General features: G+C 42.2%; 1 protein-coding gene across 4 annotated transcripts in view; it reads left to right on the plus strand.

Annotated features, from left to right (window-relative positions):
* Positions 1-15526, plus strand: part of PLD5 (phospholipase D family member 5) — a 394256-nt gene that overhangs the window by 202037 nt on the left and 176693 nt on the right. For all 4 annotated transcript variants that reach the window (XM_036115777.2, XM_036115778.2, XM_036115780.2 and 1 more), the window contains one exon: positions 954-1122. In XM_036115777.2, coding sequence (XP_035971670.1) covers positions 954-1122 — 169 coding nt within the window. The remainder of the gene's footprint in view (positions 1-953; positions 1123-15526) is intronic.

Here is a 15526-nt window from a genome sequence, read left to right on the forward strand (position 1 = left end):
TGTATCCAGCACTAGGGAGGCATAGCTGTGAATGAAACGGATCTCTGTTCTGGAAGCATTTACAGGTGTGCAGTTTTCCATGAAGAGTTACAGGAGAATTTACATTTCCAAAACTGGGGAAAAAAATAATTCATTCCTTTAATAAAACATTATGTGTCCCCTGGCTAACTTCGGAGGGAAAAACCATACAGTCTTCACCTCCATACCCAGCTGGGCCAGGGGCAGTGTATGTGTTGTCAATATACAAGGAAGTATCAAAAGACAAAATACATTCATTGGGATACTTTTGTTGTATTTTATTTAAGGTTTGATTATTGCAATTATTTTATCCATTTTTTATCTCCCACTTTACCAAAACCCTGCAACAGGTAGGTTTTAAATATTTCCTCATATCATTTTATGCTTTTGGCTGCAAAGCATCAATAGATGTTAAGCAATAATAATAGTACGTACTATTTTTATTTTCTAGTAGTAAAAACTCATAATATTTCAGTTTCTAAGTTAGTTCTATATACGCCCAACATTGTCCTAGAAACTGGAGGTATGCAAAACGTAACTTATGGCCTAAAGTAGCTCACAGAAGTGCTATTGTATATAAGAATTGCATTACTATAGGAAGAAAGGAATGTATTACTAGAGGAAGATGCTTGTGTAGGAAGCTCTGAATTTTTCTTTCAAGGCTGGTTTGAAACTGGACATTAGGAACATATACTATGATTTTCTGAAATATGAGCAAATCTGGGGAAAACCAGAGCATCTAAACTCTCAGAACTGGGAAGGTTAGCAGAGGGGAAATGTAAGAGACCTTTGGTGGAAAATGTAAATAATGAGGAACATATATATTCAAAAAGAGTAAAGAGTATGTTCCAGATGTCTCTGTATGCATGTATAAAGATCTGTGGCTTCAAATTTGACTAGATTTTGTTTGTTTGTTTTTCAAAATCTTTTCTAAGAATTGCCCTGGTGGAAAATATTCCTGAAGGCCTTAACTATTCAGAAAACGCACCATTTCACTTATCACTTTTCCAAGGCTGGATGAACTTACTCAACATGGCCAAAAAGTCTGTTGACATAGTGTCTTCCCATTGGGATCTCAACCACAGTCATCCATCAGCATGTCAGGTAAGCTGCATCTTCTGTGTGTGTGATGATTTTACTTATGTGCATCTTCCACGCCTTTGGGTTCTGGCCTTCACTTCTTGAGTTCAAGGTCTTTTTTTTAGTCTACCTCCACCCACAGTACCTGTACATCATTACATTCATGTGTATGTGCCATTGTTGATCATGTGTCGCTCAGCTCCTGCTAGAATGCCAGGTTTTCAAGGGTAAACTCATGTTTCATCTGTGCATATGGTAGGCTCTCCAACAGCATTGCTGATTTGGACCACTTCAGAGGGCGCCATTCACGCCATGGTATCTGTGGACAGCACACCCCAGAATTCTGCTTTGCTCCACCTGCATGCTTGTAGAGTGAACCCCATGCCTGCTTGCTGAGGCATTTATTTGGTTAATGGGTGTCATGATTCGCCTTGAGGATCCAGAGCCAACTTTTTTCTTTAATAGTGGAATCAAACTTCACAGTATAGTTGTATATTCTTGGCTGTGTCCTATTTGACTGAAGAGGAGAGAGAAATGAGCTAATTACAAGAACAGCTTTTAGAAATCTGATGAAATGATATAAATGAATTCTGAATGAAATGTTGTGGAGATAGGAAGGTGATTCTGGTCATCTCTGGGAGTTTTTTGTTTTATTTCTTGTTATTTTGTGTCGTAACGACCACAATAGCGCTGAGCCACCCAGGCTGTTCTACCCAAGTATATGACCACTGGCCTGCACTTACACATCCTATCTGGTCAAGGATAAAATCAGTTTTGTCATATATAAAATGTATTGGCATGAAGCCTACAATCACTACTTCATTGGTGCTTTGAAATCTTTTATTCAGTTGTACTATTTTAAAATCAAAGGATACCAGAAAATAGATAAAAACAAACAAAACCAAACCCACAAAGGCTGTGCTGAAGAAGAAAATAAATTTACTAATTGTGTTCTGCACTTTTCTGCCTCTCCTGTTTACGCAGGTAGGTCAGGTATTTGCTGCTGCATAGATCATTCCAAAACTTAGTGGGATCAAAAATAATAATCATTTGGTCATGATTCTGGGCGGGGTTTAGCAGAGAGAACTCGTCTCTGATCCACATAGTGTTGTTTGGGGTGGCTGGAATGTCTGGGCCTCTCTCTGCATATGTCTCTCGTCATTCAATAAATGAGCCTGAATACTTTAAGGGGAGGTTATATCATAAAAGCCAAAAGCAGAAAGTATGAGGCCTTTTAAGATTTGGGCTCTGGGATCACAGCTGCTTCCACCCTATTCTATTGCTCTAAGCAAGTCACAATCCAAGATGGGAGGAGTGGCATCTATACGGGAATAAGGAAGATTGTTGGCAGGCATCTTTGGAAATTATATATCACAGTCCATTCTGGCCATAGCAATCCATATCTCTTCCACATATGAAGTACGCACCCCCATTACAGCAAAGTCTCAAAGTTCAGGATCTCCTCATCTGCATCAGGTCTGGATCAGGATGAGGCTCCTCATATGGGCTTCTCTTGATTTAGAAACCTGTGAACTAGAAGACAAGTCATATGCCTCCCGACACACACTCCCAACCTATAACGGGGAGGCAGTGATAAGATAACTACAGCAGATACCTTTGTTTAAGTGGTGGGGGTGGGGGATGGAGAGCACAGACCAGTCCTGAGCCCATAGCAGTTTTGAAATCCAGCCTGACCCACTCCGTGAGGCTTCCAAGCTCAGAGAACAGGGCATGCTGCTGGGCTCGGATCTAGTTCTGCTCCCTGGGGGCGCTTTCCTAATCTGTGGTTCTCAGAAGCTCTTTGCTCCCCTCTGTGTTGTTCTTTCTCTTCCATAAGAAATAGCCTGTGTTTGCTTCCAACTTTCTTAGTTGACTTCCTGCTAGTAGAATCTGAGGCCCCAGAGACCTCTGTTCATTTTAAAGCATCTCTGTTCCTTTTTTTTTTAGATCAAAATGATATAACCCCTTCAACCTTTGTAGACTTAATCTGTATCCAATCATAAACCACTCTGTTAGCAAAAACCCTGATGCCAAACACTTGGCGGTGGGTCTTCTCTACTTTGGACTGTGATTCAGGCTGCTTCAGGACCTGTCCCTTAGAAAGTTGCCGGGAGCTCTTTGGCTGGCTGAGGGGGCCTGTGAACTGCCCACCACTTTCGGTCTTTCTGAGATCTTGACGAAGAATCTTACTGCCGTGTCTGTCATTTCATCTGTACCCTGAGGCCATTTCTGACTTGGAGAGTATTTGCTGAATCGAGCGACTCTTCTAGATTCTCTACATTTTCTCAAACTTCTGCATGAAAACAGAACAGTGCTTCTGCCCATATACCACTAACGCTTTGATAACCTGCCTGAATAATCTCCTTAGCCAGGTCCACAAACCCATTAGTCAATGGGTTATTTCAGTTATCTGTTGTGGTGAAACAAACAACTCCAAAACTTAGTATTATTTCCTGTGATCCCGGGAACAGGATGCACAGCTTTTTGCTCCAATAGTGTTGGCTGGGATCTCTCAGGTGGTTGTGTTTGGCTGGGACAGTGGCTGGATCTGGACTGTCTGGGGGCTGGTCAGCTCTTGTTCTCCCCAAGTGGACACTCATCACTCAATAATCTAACCCTGGCTTTCTACCGGGCAGCTGGATCCCAAGAGGGCAAAAGTGAAAATTGCAGGACCTCTGAATTCCTGGGCTCCTAGAACATGACTTTGGCCACATTTTGTTAGTCAGAGCAAGTTCACAAGGTCAGCAGTCCACATCCAGGGGAGGGGCAAGAGATTCTAGCAGAAGCATGCCAGTTCAGGAAAGGGAAATTGTTGGCAGCAAACTTTGGAAACAATTTTCTATAGCAGGTTTGATGGTGTGAGCAAGAGATAATTCAAGTTGTCTTTCCTTTGTCCTGGACAAGACCAGCTCATAGCCACTGAATTGAGCAGGAACTACAAGCTTTCGTTTGACCTGCTGAGCCATGCTGGTATGCTGAGGCCCAGACCAGCACAGGCATCCATGCTGTGTGAGCCCCAGGCTGTCAATATCGTGGGCACCCCTAAAGAGCTGAGGGTATCAAGCACACAGTGGGCAGATTGGCGTTTACTCTTGGGCTTGGTGACATAGTTGAACTCTTTTCTGAAATGCTGTGCCCCCGGAATGATGGATTTTTCTCCCCAACTACAAAATGATCTTTGCTAACTGGCTTTATTTTTCCCAGAGGCTACTATTTCTCTCTGAGCCTGCCCTCAACCCTGGTTGGCTTCCAGGATTTCTGTAATCAATCTAGGCTGGGAGTTGATGAGGCTTGGAGGTCCCAGGGAACCTACAGCATTCTCCAGGGCTGCCCATTAAATCCATTTGCAGGATTCAGGGTGATTCTGGGACTGAGGCAATAAGCAGAGCATCTGGTAGTCTTGGCCAGCTCTGGGGACTGGTCCATGGTGGTTCAAACCAGTGGAAGAGGGGTGCTCACATGTCTCTATAGGTAATGTAGAGTCCCTGGATGGGTAGTGTTAAATGGACATGATTCTCAGAAGCCACCTGAGGACCCCTGGCCTCTCCTTGCTTTTAACCTGACCTTTCACTCTAATCCTTCAGGTGTGAGCTAAACTGTCACTACTCAAAGTTTGGCCCTGGGACCAGAAGCATCTTTTTTCCCTGGGAGCTTATAAGAAATGCAGAATCTCAGGACCCACCCAGCCCTACCTGATTCAGGATCTCCATTTCAATAAGATCCCCAGCTGATTTGTATGCGCAGAAACATTTGAAAAGTTCTGAACTACCCCATTCAGCCCTCTTGTTCTACAAGCCCAGCAAACCCTCCTAGGCGTTCACACTATCGGGTTGAAGATGGGTCAGAGAAAGGCTGTGTCATGGCTCATGGTCAGTATTCAGTTCTACTCATGGAGCGTGAATGAGGTTCTGAGTCTGCTTTGAATAACAGAGGCAAGCGTGGTGCTAGGCATGTACGAGGTGCTCAGTAAGTATTTGCTAAGTAGTTGTTGAATGGATTGTGTCAAACAGAGACAAAGCCAGACACTGGTTAAAGTTCTAAGGACAGATTTAAATCAGGAATATATTTCTGCAATAGGGAAGAGGATCCGAGTGAACTGAACTGAACTCAGATTTGTACAGAGATGATGGAGCATTTTTTAGGGAGAATGAGGGAGGTGGGGGACTGTGGGCACTTAAATAGGACCAGGGAAGTAGAAGTTTATAAAAAGTGGGGAGAGGGGTTTGGTCCATAGGAAGCCCATCTGGGGTTTGCTAAGTGGCGCTTGTCAAAGCTAGGTTCCTACCCTCCCACAGAGACTGGGAGACAGGGGCCTTCTCGTCAGGTGTTGGCAGGAACAAACAGCAAATTCTTTTGGCAATCTTGAGCCTTCTGAAGCAGGTGTGTTAATGGGGCAGGGTCATCCTGGGTATGGGGCCTTGAACTGTTGAAACTGTTAGCATTTTGTTCAAGCGTTTTAATGAGGGAGGCGAGGAGGGAGCCAGGTGGGGTGGATGAAGTAATTTGTGCTGAGAGTCTGCAGTTTTTATAAGACAAGGTTGAGCCTGGGGAAGAAGAGGGCTCAGAGGAGCCCGGCTGGAGCTTGGTCAAGGAGAGAATATTAGCTGGTCACATGACCTCAGACGGCATTAAGGTGGGCATTACTCACGGGGAAAGAAGACTATGCCTGGAAGCTTAGTTCAGGTCACTCCAACAACCGGCCTCCTGGCAACAGTGGAGTCTTTCAATTTACTGCCAATAACCTGGCTGTGATTGAACTCACACAGCACCCCTTTAGGAGGACACCCCAGTTAGAACTGATGTCTTCTGGGGGAGTCATAGTGCTCCTGCCAAAGAGACGCCTCTTTGCTGCCTCTCGGATCTCTCACAGCACAGGGAGCCTTGTAGATTAAAAGCAGTCGGTTTCTGCAGATTGCTGGATGTAATTTCCTGCGTCTTCCTGAGGAGAGCTCTGCATGCACAGACAGGAAGGAGCGCCGGGCTTCACCTGCTTGCACAGTAAGTGGATTCAGGCAGGCTATGAGAGTGATCTGGGGACTAGCCATCCCTGCCTGTTTTCGGCCATGAGTACCACACCCTGTGTGGAATGGGGACCAGTGAGGCTCACAGCACTGTTTGGAGGGTTCTGCCCTCAGCATCGTAGTGAATGTTCTCCTCTTCCTCTGGTCTGGTCCGTTGGTGGCCAAGTGATGATGCTGAGAAACCCTGTGCAATCAGTCTCCACTGGTCGAACACCAGGTTTGGACTATGGGCTTTAAGGTGGGGGGATGGGCAAAATAGGTGAAGGGGACTAAGAGGTACAGACTTGCAGTTATAAAATCAAGAAGTCATGGGGATATAAAGTACAGCGTAGGGAATATAGTCAATAACATTGTAATAATTGTGTGGTGACGGATGGTACTAGACTTATCATGGTGAGCACTGCATAATGTGTAGAATTGTTCAATCACCGTGTGATCACCTGAAACTAATATATCAACTATACTTCAGTTTTTAAAAAAAAACAAGTGAGAAAACAACAAAAACCAAGGTGATACAAGTTAGAATGTCTGCCTGGCCTGCCTCTGTCCCACAGAAGTGCTAGCATTTTATGTGGGCACCAGACTTCTAGAACTTACAAGCCACACCAGGAAATAGGAGTCTACAAACAGGTTTGTGTGCTGGCGAGTCAACCCAAGCATCAGCCTTGAGATAAAAAGCATAAATGAAAGGGCAGTTCTTAGATTAATAACATTTGCAAGGAATTCATGCTTTCAGAGTGTTTTACCTGATCACATTTGACCCTCTCAAGGGCCAAATGACGAAAGCAAGCCATCAAATATTGCACAAACTCAAGATCCCTTCCTTCATGGAGCTGACATCCTAGCAGAGTTGAATCTGTTGCACTAGGATGAATAGGAAAATCTTAAAAGAAAAACAAATACATAAAAGTAAAGAGAGAGCAAGTCTATGGAATAGAAATGGTGCTTGGTGCCTGATTGGCTCCATGTCCCATCTTCCCTCATGCCGCCCTCCACCTCTAGAGCAGTATTTGCAAAGGGACCCAAGAGAACTTGTCTAAGTACCACATGTCTTGGATTTTAAAGATTATTTTGAAAGAAGCTGGTTCCCTTCTGTCCTCCCCTCCATCCTACCAGTGGAGGGTAATGGTGCAGAGGTCGGGAATAGGGCAAGGAACCCGTGTCCCGAAAGCGGGTCCTTACTGCCAACTTTTTCTCTTGAGGTACAATGTAAGGACCCTGGATTCTGTTCTCTTCAGGCCACTAAGTTTTACCATTCCTAAAAAAAAGAAGGTACTAGCTGAATGCCTATTTAAGTTTTACCTGATCTTATCTTTCAAATGCAATAGGATATTCGAGACTCTGGATTCAATATTTAGCATTGTTCCACACAAAACACTAAAGGATCCAAATTTGTAGCAAATTCCCATGGCAGTTTTAAAGTTGAGCTGCTATAGTAAATAATGGGGCATTCTTGATATGTGAATATGGAATATGTGTGCAGGGAAAGGAAATAACATTGTACTTTATAAACACTATCTTGAGAATAGAAAATGCAGTGTCCTAAATATAACTATATTGGCCAAAAAAAAATTCATTTCAGAATTTGGGGGACCAATCTTTGGACCTGTGAGCATGCTTTTATTTTTACCAAGACCTTACAAATATTGGGATGTAGTCACTGACTGATTGGCTTATTGCACTAAAAACAAACAAAAAATGTTAAGAAAAATATTCATGCCCTGATAACCCAAATGAACAAATTTAAAATTTTTTAAAGATGTTCCAATATAATGAAAATTGGCCAAGGTTCACAGCTTATTTTCTATGAATATGTTTTTTAGAAGAGTTTTATTTTGAGGAGTAAAAGAGTCAAACACGGTATTTACTTCTAAACCAACAGAGTCTGAAAAGTCCTACATGAAAACCATACGTGACACAGATAATCAGGAACCATAACTGAGATTCGGCCCATCTACTTATTATACAACTGTAAACAAAATGCACTGAGAAATGGTCAGCGAGTGGCAGGTGGGCCCCAGCTCAGCAGAAAAGAGACACAGATCAACATGGCACATGACATCTGTGTCTTCTTTGGATGAGAAACAATTTCATCAGAGTGAGTGATGGTCATTATCCACAGGATGATGAATGTTGGACTTGTGCGTGTGTGTATAAACATGTTCATTAAAATGCATTTTTAATCTGTAGTTCTAAGAGGTTGCTGTTTTAATTCCTACCCTGAAAAACTCCTCTTGTCTTTTCCACCTTGCACTAGTATTGTGTTTGTTTCCTTCTGTGTGAAAAGAAACTGGTCAGTGACTTTCCTCTGTGTGAAAGCCATGTCAAGGGCTAGTGAGCTCTATGGTTCCTTGGTTACCATATTTTAAAATGTAATCAAAATATGTGGTCGAACAAAGGATTTTTGTTTCTTTCTATCCAGATGATGAGTTTAGACCCTGAAATACTGAAATTTCTAGGACAGTGTGATTGCTAATTTATGGGATAAGATGATGGGGATTTATGAAATCAAGACTGTTCAGGAAAAGCCAGGAAATGTGATTTGATGATTTTAGAGCTACCTGATTCTTTGGGAAAAACAAAAAAAAAACCAAAAAAAAACCCCTGTTCTCTGTGAGTTTGCTGTCAGAAACCAAAGGAAATAATTAATGAGCTGCAGCAACTGAATCTTTGAGATGCATTTATATGAAATCAATTAGTTACTTGTCTACCTTGAGTCATGTTTGCCAGTTGATGGTACATCACAATTAATTTTGAAAAATCAGGATTTTAAAAACGTAGTGGTATTCACTCAATGAGTAACACGCTAGTGAGTAACACGAATGGAAGTTTGGTGAGCCAAGGGTAGTTTGGGAGAGTACAAGCCAGGATCCTGTCTCTACACAGTAGGTGGTAGGCAGACTGCAAAGGTGAGTGAGGAGGGAGGGGTTCGGGTTCCTTTTTATCTACTTATCCGCTGTGTGACCTCAAGTGAGAGGCTGAACTCTGTAGGCCTTGAATTCCTCATCAGCAACACCAGGGTCACAGAGCCTACCTTGTAGGTTGTTGGGTAGATCATACTAGTTAATGTATGTGAAGAGTATAGCAGTGTTTGGCCTTTTTATTATGTGTTTGTTAGAATCACGAATGTTATTTGTGTGTACACTGCAACTCTAGTTCAAATCAGTTTTATTTTACTAACAAATAATGAGTTCTTATTATATGCTTTACGCTCTGCTGGAAACTGGGATGGTTACATCAAATTAAAAGAGAAATAGTTTCTAAAAATGTGAAGCTCTGGGTAGATAAGAAGGATTATGCAAATTATCTTTATATATACAATTGTGAATTTCATTTATTAAGTACGAATCCTTATACAAACACACACCCTCACAGAGTCTTGCTTTCACCCCTCTGCTCATTTACACCCACATGTGTGCCCGAACACACACATATCTTGGACAACTGATATCTTGAATCTTGAATCCACAGGAAGTCATGTGGTCTTCTCAAACCTATAGCCACTTCTGATTTTTGTTGATTGGTCAATTGGTTGGTTTTCTGCTCTTTGTTTTGGTTTTAAATTGAAGACCCCTACACCCAGGCAACATTGAGAGCTCTCACCTTGATGTTGATGGGACACTTTCTGCAGTCTGGACCAGGCTTTTGCATCCGAGTGTGACTCAGTTGGTCCATCCTGTAGCCTGCTCATTCCTTGCTAGCAATATTCTTCCTGACTGCAGATGTAGGTAACCAACAACCAAGGGCTTTTGATTTACCTAACTTAGAAACCTCTTCCTTGTCCCACTTGTTTCATAGATGGCTATGAACACAGATGTTCACGGCTGATTCATAAATGGTATTATTAACATTTTCTATTAGAATCACTGTATGATTCAAGCCCTCCTAGGAAACCTGCTATCTGGAGGGGTCAGCTAGGGTTCTGTGCTCCCCACATCTTTTCCATTCTTCCTTTTTTTCCCACCCCTTCTGTTCCAAAGTGGGTCCATTCCCTCCCCAAGTATTGAAGGAGACTTCATTCATTCATTCATCATGTAGACAGTCAGCGTCCACTTTGCAAAACAGGAGTATTTCTGGAACCAGGAGAATCCTGTTTTTGCCTGTGTCATTCTCATGTAGAAGTCTGAGAAAAGTACCCAACAATTTTGCAGCCTCATCATAATATTTAATTGGAATTTCTTTTTTTGCTGAATTTTTTTGTAGTCTAGGAAAAAATCACAACATTCCTGCTTTTCATTTTGCCTGAAAGGAGATGAGCATGGTTGGTGGAGATTGGATTCTTTAAGTAATTGAAATTCTTTGAGCCAGTTGCAATTAAGAGGTTGGTGCATTGTAATTAGTAGGTTGGTGTGAGGCAGCCAGAGAAAATGGAATATTCTGTCACAACCTGAAAAACACACATTTCATCCTTTATTTGATGTGGATCTGGGGGCTTGCATGCATTTCTACTATATGATGGCCAACTTCCTGTTTTTGGGTTTTTTTTTTTTTACAGGGATATAGGGAAAAATAAAATATGTATAAATTAATGAAAACAAAATTAGGATGCATACTAATGCTCTGTTAGTTGGCTTAATTTAGAATTCAATTTTTTTGTTTATTTTCTGTTCTCAGAGTTTGGTTTTGTAGAAAAGGCACACAATCAGCATTCTTCAGGAGGCCCAGACTCCAGTGGGAGGATCACAGGATTTGGCACCAAACGTGTCTGATGTTACCTGTAGTTTAGTAGTTGTGGCCACATTGGGCAAATGTCATAACCCATCTGATCCTCAGTTAACTCTTCTATAAAATGGGTATAATAATGCCAGTCTCCTTGATGACTTTGTAAATCGGATTTAGATAATGTTTATAAAACAACAGATAATGGAGCTCATAAAAGAGAGTTGCTGTTTTCATTTTTATTTTTGTTTTTCTGGTGCAGGACATCGAGTTTCAAATTTACTTAGTGGACCCTCGCTTTCTATGTAATCTGAGAGCAGGAGTAATTTTAAGCTGTCCATCAAGTTCTCAACTTCCCTTAAAGGAGGTTCAGGATACTAATTTAGGCTGTTCTTCAGGGTTTAGGTGAAGGAATAAAAAAGGGAAATGTGCATACTTTCAGGTAGATTCTCACCCTCCGTTCTCAGGAGGGTGGTTTTCAACCATGACTACCTGTCAGAATCACCAGGGGAGCTCCTAGAATATACTGATGCCCAGGCCACCCCCAAACACCTAAATTAGAGTATCTGGAGAGGGGTCAGGCTTTGATACCTTTAAAAAAAATGACTTAGCAGCCAGGATTGAGTATCTCTGCTTAAAACCACCCCAGTCTAATAAGGTGTTTGATTCTTATAGATTTCATGGCAGGCCCACACTGGTCCCTTCCCATCCGGTTTGTGGACCCAGTTTTCCCTGTTTCAGTTTAACCCTGTTTGTCCCACTTGTTCTCTCAGTGATGATATAAAAAGGTGGCAACTTCTACTGGAATATTCCACATCTTCCTGGACTCTGGGGTGTGTGTCACATTTATTGCTGTAGTTTTATTGTCTAGCATGTGGCTCAGAAGAGAAGGGAGCCCAATGATTGCTTTGGGATTTGAAATGGTGGATTCCTCTTCAGCCCTCACATCTCTAGGCTAAATATTATTTCAGTCAAGCTCCTGGTGTGCAGTGTCAGCATGAAAATAGCATAACCTGATGGAAAGGGGTCTCCTTCTTGCAAAATAGCATCTCTTCCCTGTTCCACAAGATCAACACTCAGCAGAAGCTTACAAATTAGCATTCTTGCAATGGAAATGTGGCCATGAAATGATGTTGCATGTGCCTTTGTTGCAAAATATTTAGCAAGATACTGTGCTATTTGCTGAGGATGCAAAATCAAATAAGCAATGGTCCCTACCCACCCAGGAACTCTGAGTGGAGGAGATGGAGAAACGGATGACGAGAATGATAGAGCAACAATAGGAACCGGCAGTGAGCAGGCTGGGAAGGCTGCCCGTGGCTCTTGGTGGCTCAGTGAGCTCTCTCGCTCCTGTAGCTTCTGGTTCTCCCTCAGTGCTGTTCTTTCTTGGTAAATTCCTGCTGCTTCACCGTGCTTCTATTTCCCCATCTGTTGAGCGATCCTAATTATGCTCTTGCTTGCTTTCCAGTATATTTCCAAGGGAAATCATCATTCTGATATAAACTCATAAGCGCTATGATTAGCAAGAGTTTAACCTCTTTGATTCTTTCTAAATCCAATCATATAGGCATGAATAAATCATGAACCCAAAGATATTCTTCCCAATTATTTGGATTAAATAATGATTTTTCTTGAAATATTCTTATCTTAGTTTTGCTCACCTAAATGCTTGTTTTCTCTCTAGACCTTCTTGCTGCACTTCCTATTTCCCTTTGGCCGATTTATGTTTTTGCAACTTTCTTTGAAAAAGCATAAGTTGGATTTTTTTCTCATTATAATAGTAATAGCTTCTCACTATAGAAAATTTGGAATCTACAGAGAAATGATTAGAAAAACACAATCATCCATGTGACCATCAACAAAACTTTTTTTTTTAAGTTTGGTATTTTATACATAATTACATACATATGCTCTTATTAAACAAAGAAATTTATATCTTAATTTTGAACTTAATATTATACCATAAGCACCTTTACATTATTTTAACATTTTAAACATTATTTTAAATTGGCCGTATAATATCCAGTGTAGTAGATTAAATTTATGCAACTCTTTACTATTGGACATGTTATCTATTTTTGATTTTTCTTTTTCTGAATAAATTCTGCTACAGGAAATATTTTTGTGCAAAACATTTTCTTTTTGCTCATTAACTTGGGATCAGTTCTCAGAAGAGGGGCAGAAGGCTAAGGAGGTTAAGCTGCTTTCTTAAGACTGTGGGATTTTCAGGGAACATGTAGGGCACCCTCATGGTTACGTGCAGGGGGAGCTGGGGTCATGAGGAGTGAGGACCTGAAGGAATTCTGCCTTCATGCGGTGTGGGGCCCGCCGCCCACTCAGAACAAGTGATTGTGAAAGAGCTGGAGTGCCTGGCATATGTCTCGTGGCCCTCCCTTGCCCATCACATCTGCCTTTTCTGCAGCAGAGGATGCTGACGAGCTGTGCCATCCACATGCTTCCAGACACGGCTGCCCATGCCGCCAAGGTGACGTTGTCCACCTGCCCTTTGCAGCCGGAGGGGACGCTGGAGCTACCCCAAAGCTACTTTCTAGCTACTGTAGGAATCCAGCTGCCCAGGTCTCTGTTATAAACATGCTGCTGCTGATATTAATTCCTTGCTATTTCCTGGCCTCTTATTGGCAGGATGAGCTCATTCATCTGTCTTCATCTATCTGCCCTGGACAGGGGTGGCTGTGTTCCTCCCCATGGGGTGCATAATTGTGGTAACCGTCATTAGGCAAGGCCTTGATGAGTAACTGTTCAGAATAATTAAGCCCCTTAATGGGATGGAACCTGGATTAATGAATGGACTGGCGGCCTGCAGGCCTGCATAGCAGATCCTCCTGGCTGGTGTCAGGCAGGTGATCCTTGTTGCTCATTGCCCACAAGGCAGGTGTTCTCTGCTAAGCTCCTGGATGTGTGGCACTGCCCAACTTCCCGAAGCTGTGACTGATCCCTGCCCTCAGGATGCTTGTGAACGCAGGTGTAGGCCACCATCTTCTCTCTTTGGATGAGGAATTCCATGTTCCACAGACATGTCCAGAGAGCTGCTGGGGCCTCTGGCCACCTTTACCGGCTCTACTGTCTCCCTCGAGCCCAAGCCTCACCATGGAGCTCATCACTGTCTTCTCTCATAAATGCCTGAGATCTTTCCATTTTTCTGATCGCCACTGACACCACTCTGTCCCACCAGACCACACACCAACCTGATTGTTCATTCAGCCTCCAGCCCTGACCTGTACCAGTCCTTCTCCAATTTGTAGTCAGAATTTTTTTTAATTTTTTAATGATTTATTTATTTTAGAGCACACCCAAGTTGGGGGAGGCGCAAAGGAAGAGCATCTTCAAGCAGGCTCCATGCCCAGTGTGGAGCCTGACGTGGGGCTCAGTCTCACAACCCTGAAACCATGACGTGAGCCAAAACCAAGAGTCGGATGCTTAACCGACTGAGCCACCCAGGTGCCCCAGAAGTTTCTTTTAGAACAGAAAAACAGAAATTCAATTATGATCTTCCTTATGTAAAATCCTTCAGAGATCCACAGAGCTTTCCAGACAGGGTCCAAATTCCATCCAGGCTTACAAGAACCTCTTACTTAGCTCTCAGGCCTGGAACATTTTTTCTTTCCTCCCTTCCTTTGGGGGACTTTCCCTGTGTGCCTTAGGCTGGGTGATTAGTGCCTCTGCTATATTGTCCCCAGGCCTGTACCTCCTCCACCCTGGCATCTGACACACTGGGCTGTATTTAACTACTTAACTTACCTCCAGCACTTACAAAGGTCCCTGGCACTTAGCAAGCACCCAGTAAATGTGTTGAATGAAATTGCTTAAAATACCCTTCTCTCTGTTCTGGGTGTCCTTTTATTTGAGAATAATAGTTGATGCTGACAAATATACAAGTAAGTAATATGTCTTTGTTTATATCCCTGGCAAACTTTATGTATTTCAGTAAGTGTAGTAAGTAAATAAAATTTAAAAAATTTAAAAACTTACTGTTTTCTAAATGGAAAAAAAATTCAGCAAATTCAGTAAATATAGTAAGTAAGTAAGAGATCAATCTTGTAGATAATTGAACTAATTGGTTAAATAAGTAAACTAGGAAATTGAGTCCAGAGGGGATCCAGGCATATGTGGTTTTGTCTCTTAAATCATAAATTAAAGATAAAATTAAGGCAAGTATATTGCTTTAAAAGGACATCATGGCTTAAAATAAATCCTAGCCTTGTTTTCTCATGACTGCATCATCAATTGCTTAATATCTTTAATCAGTCCTTTGAAAGTTCGATTTAAACTTTTTCTGTGCGCATACAGACACGTGTGTACATGTATATGTATATGTATATGCACAGGCGGGATAACAGCATCCCTAAGACACAGAGTCACACACACACACACACACACACACACATTTTGGTGCTTATGTTACTTGGGAAGCGTTCTAGGTGTGCGATTCCTGAGTGGAAGGCAGCGGTGTGATCGCTGACAGGAGTAAAGGTTGCCACTCATAAATTGTTTCCAGTTCCCTGAGTACAAAGAGAGCTCTCTGCGTTGCTTTGTGTGGCGCTTCCCTTGACACGTGAAGCATCTCTTCATGTCTGCCAGCCCTACTTTGCCCAGACTTGATTGGGCTTTTGGTCTTTTCTTATTAACTTTTAATATATTTTGGTAGAGTACATCTACTAACCCCTTCTCATCTGCACGGCAAATATTTATTCCAGAATTTTACTGTTTTTCATCTAGTTTGTGGCCTC

This window comes from Halichoerus grypus, chromosome 7, assembly GCF_964656455.1.
Source record: "Halichoerus grypus chromosome 7, mHalGry1.hap1.1, whole genome shotgun sequence".
Taxonomy (NCBI): Eukaryota; Metazoa; Chordata; class Mammalia; order Carnivora; family Phocidae; genus Halichoerus; species Halichoerus grypus.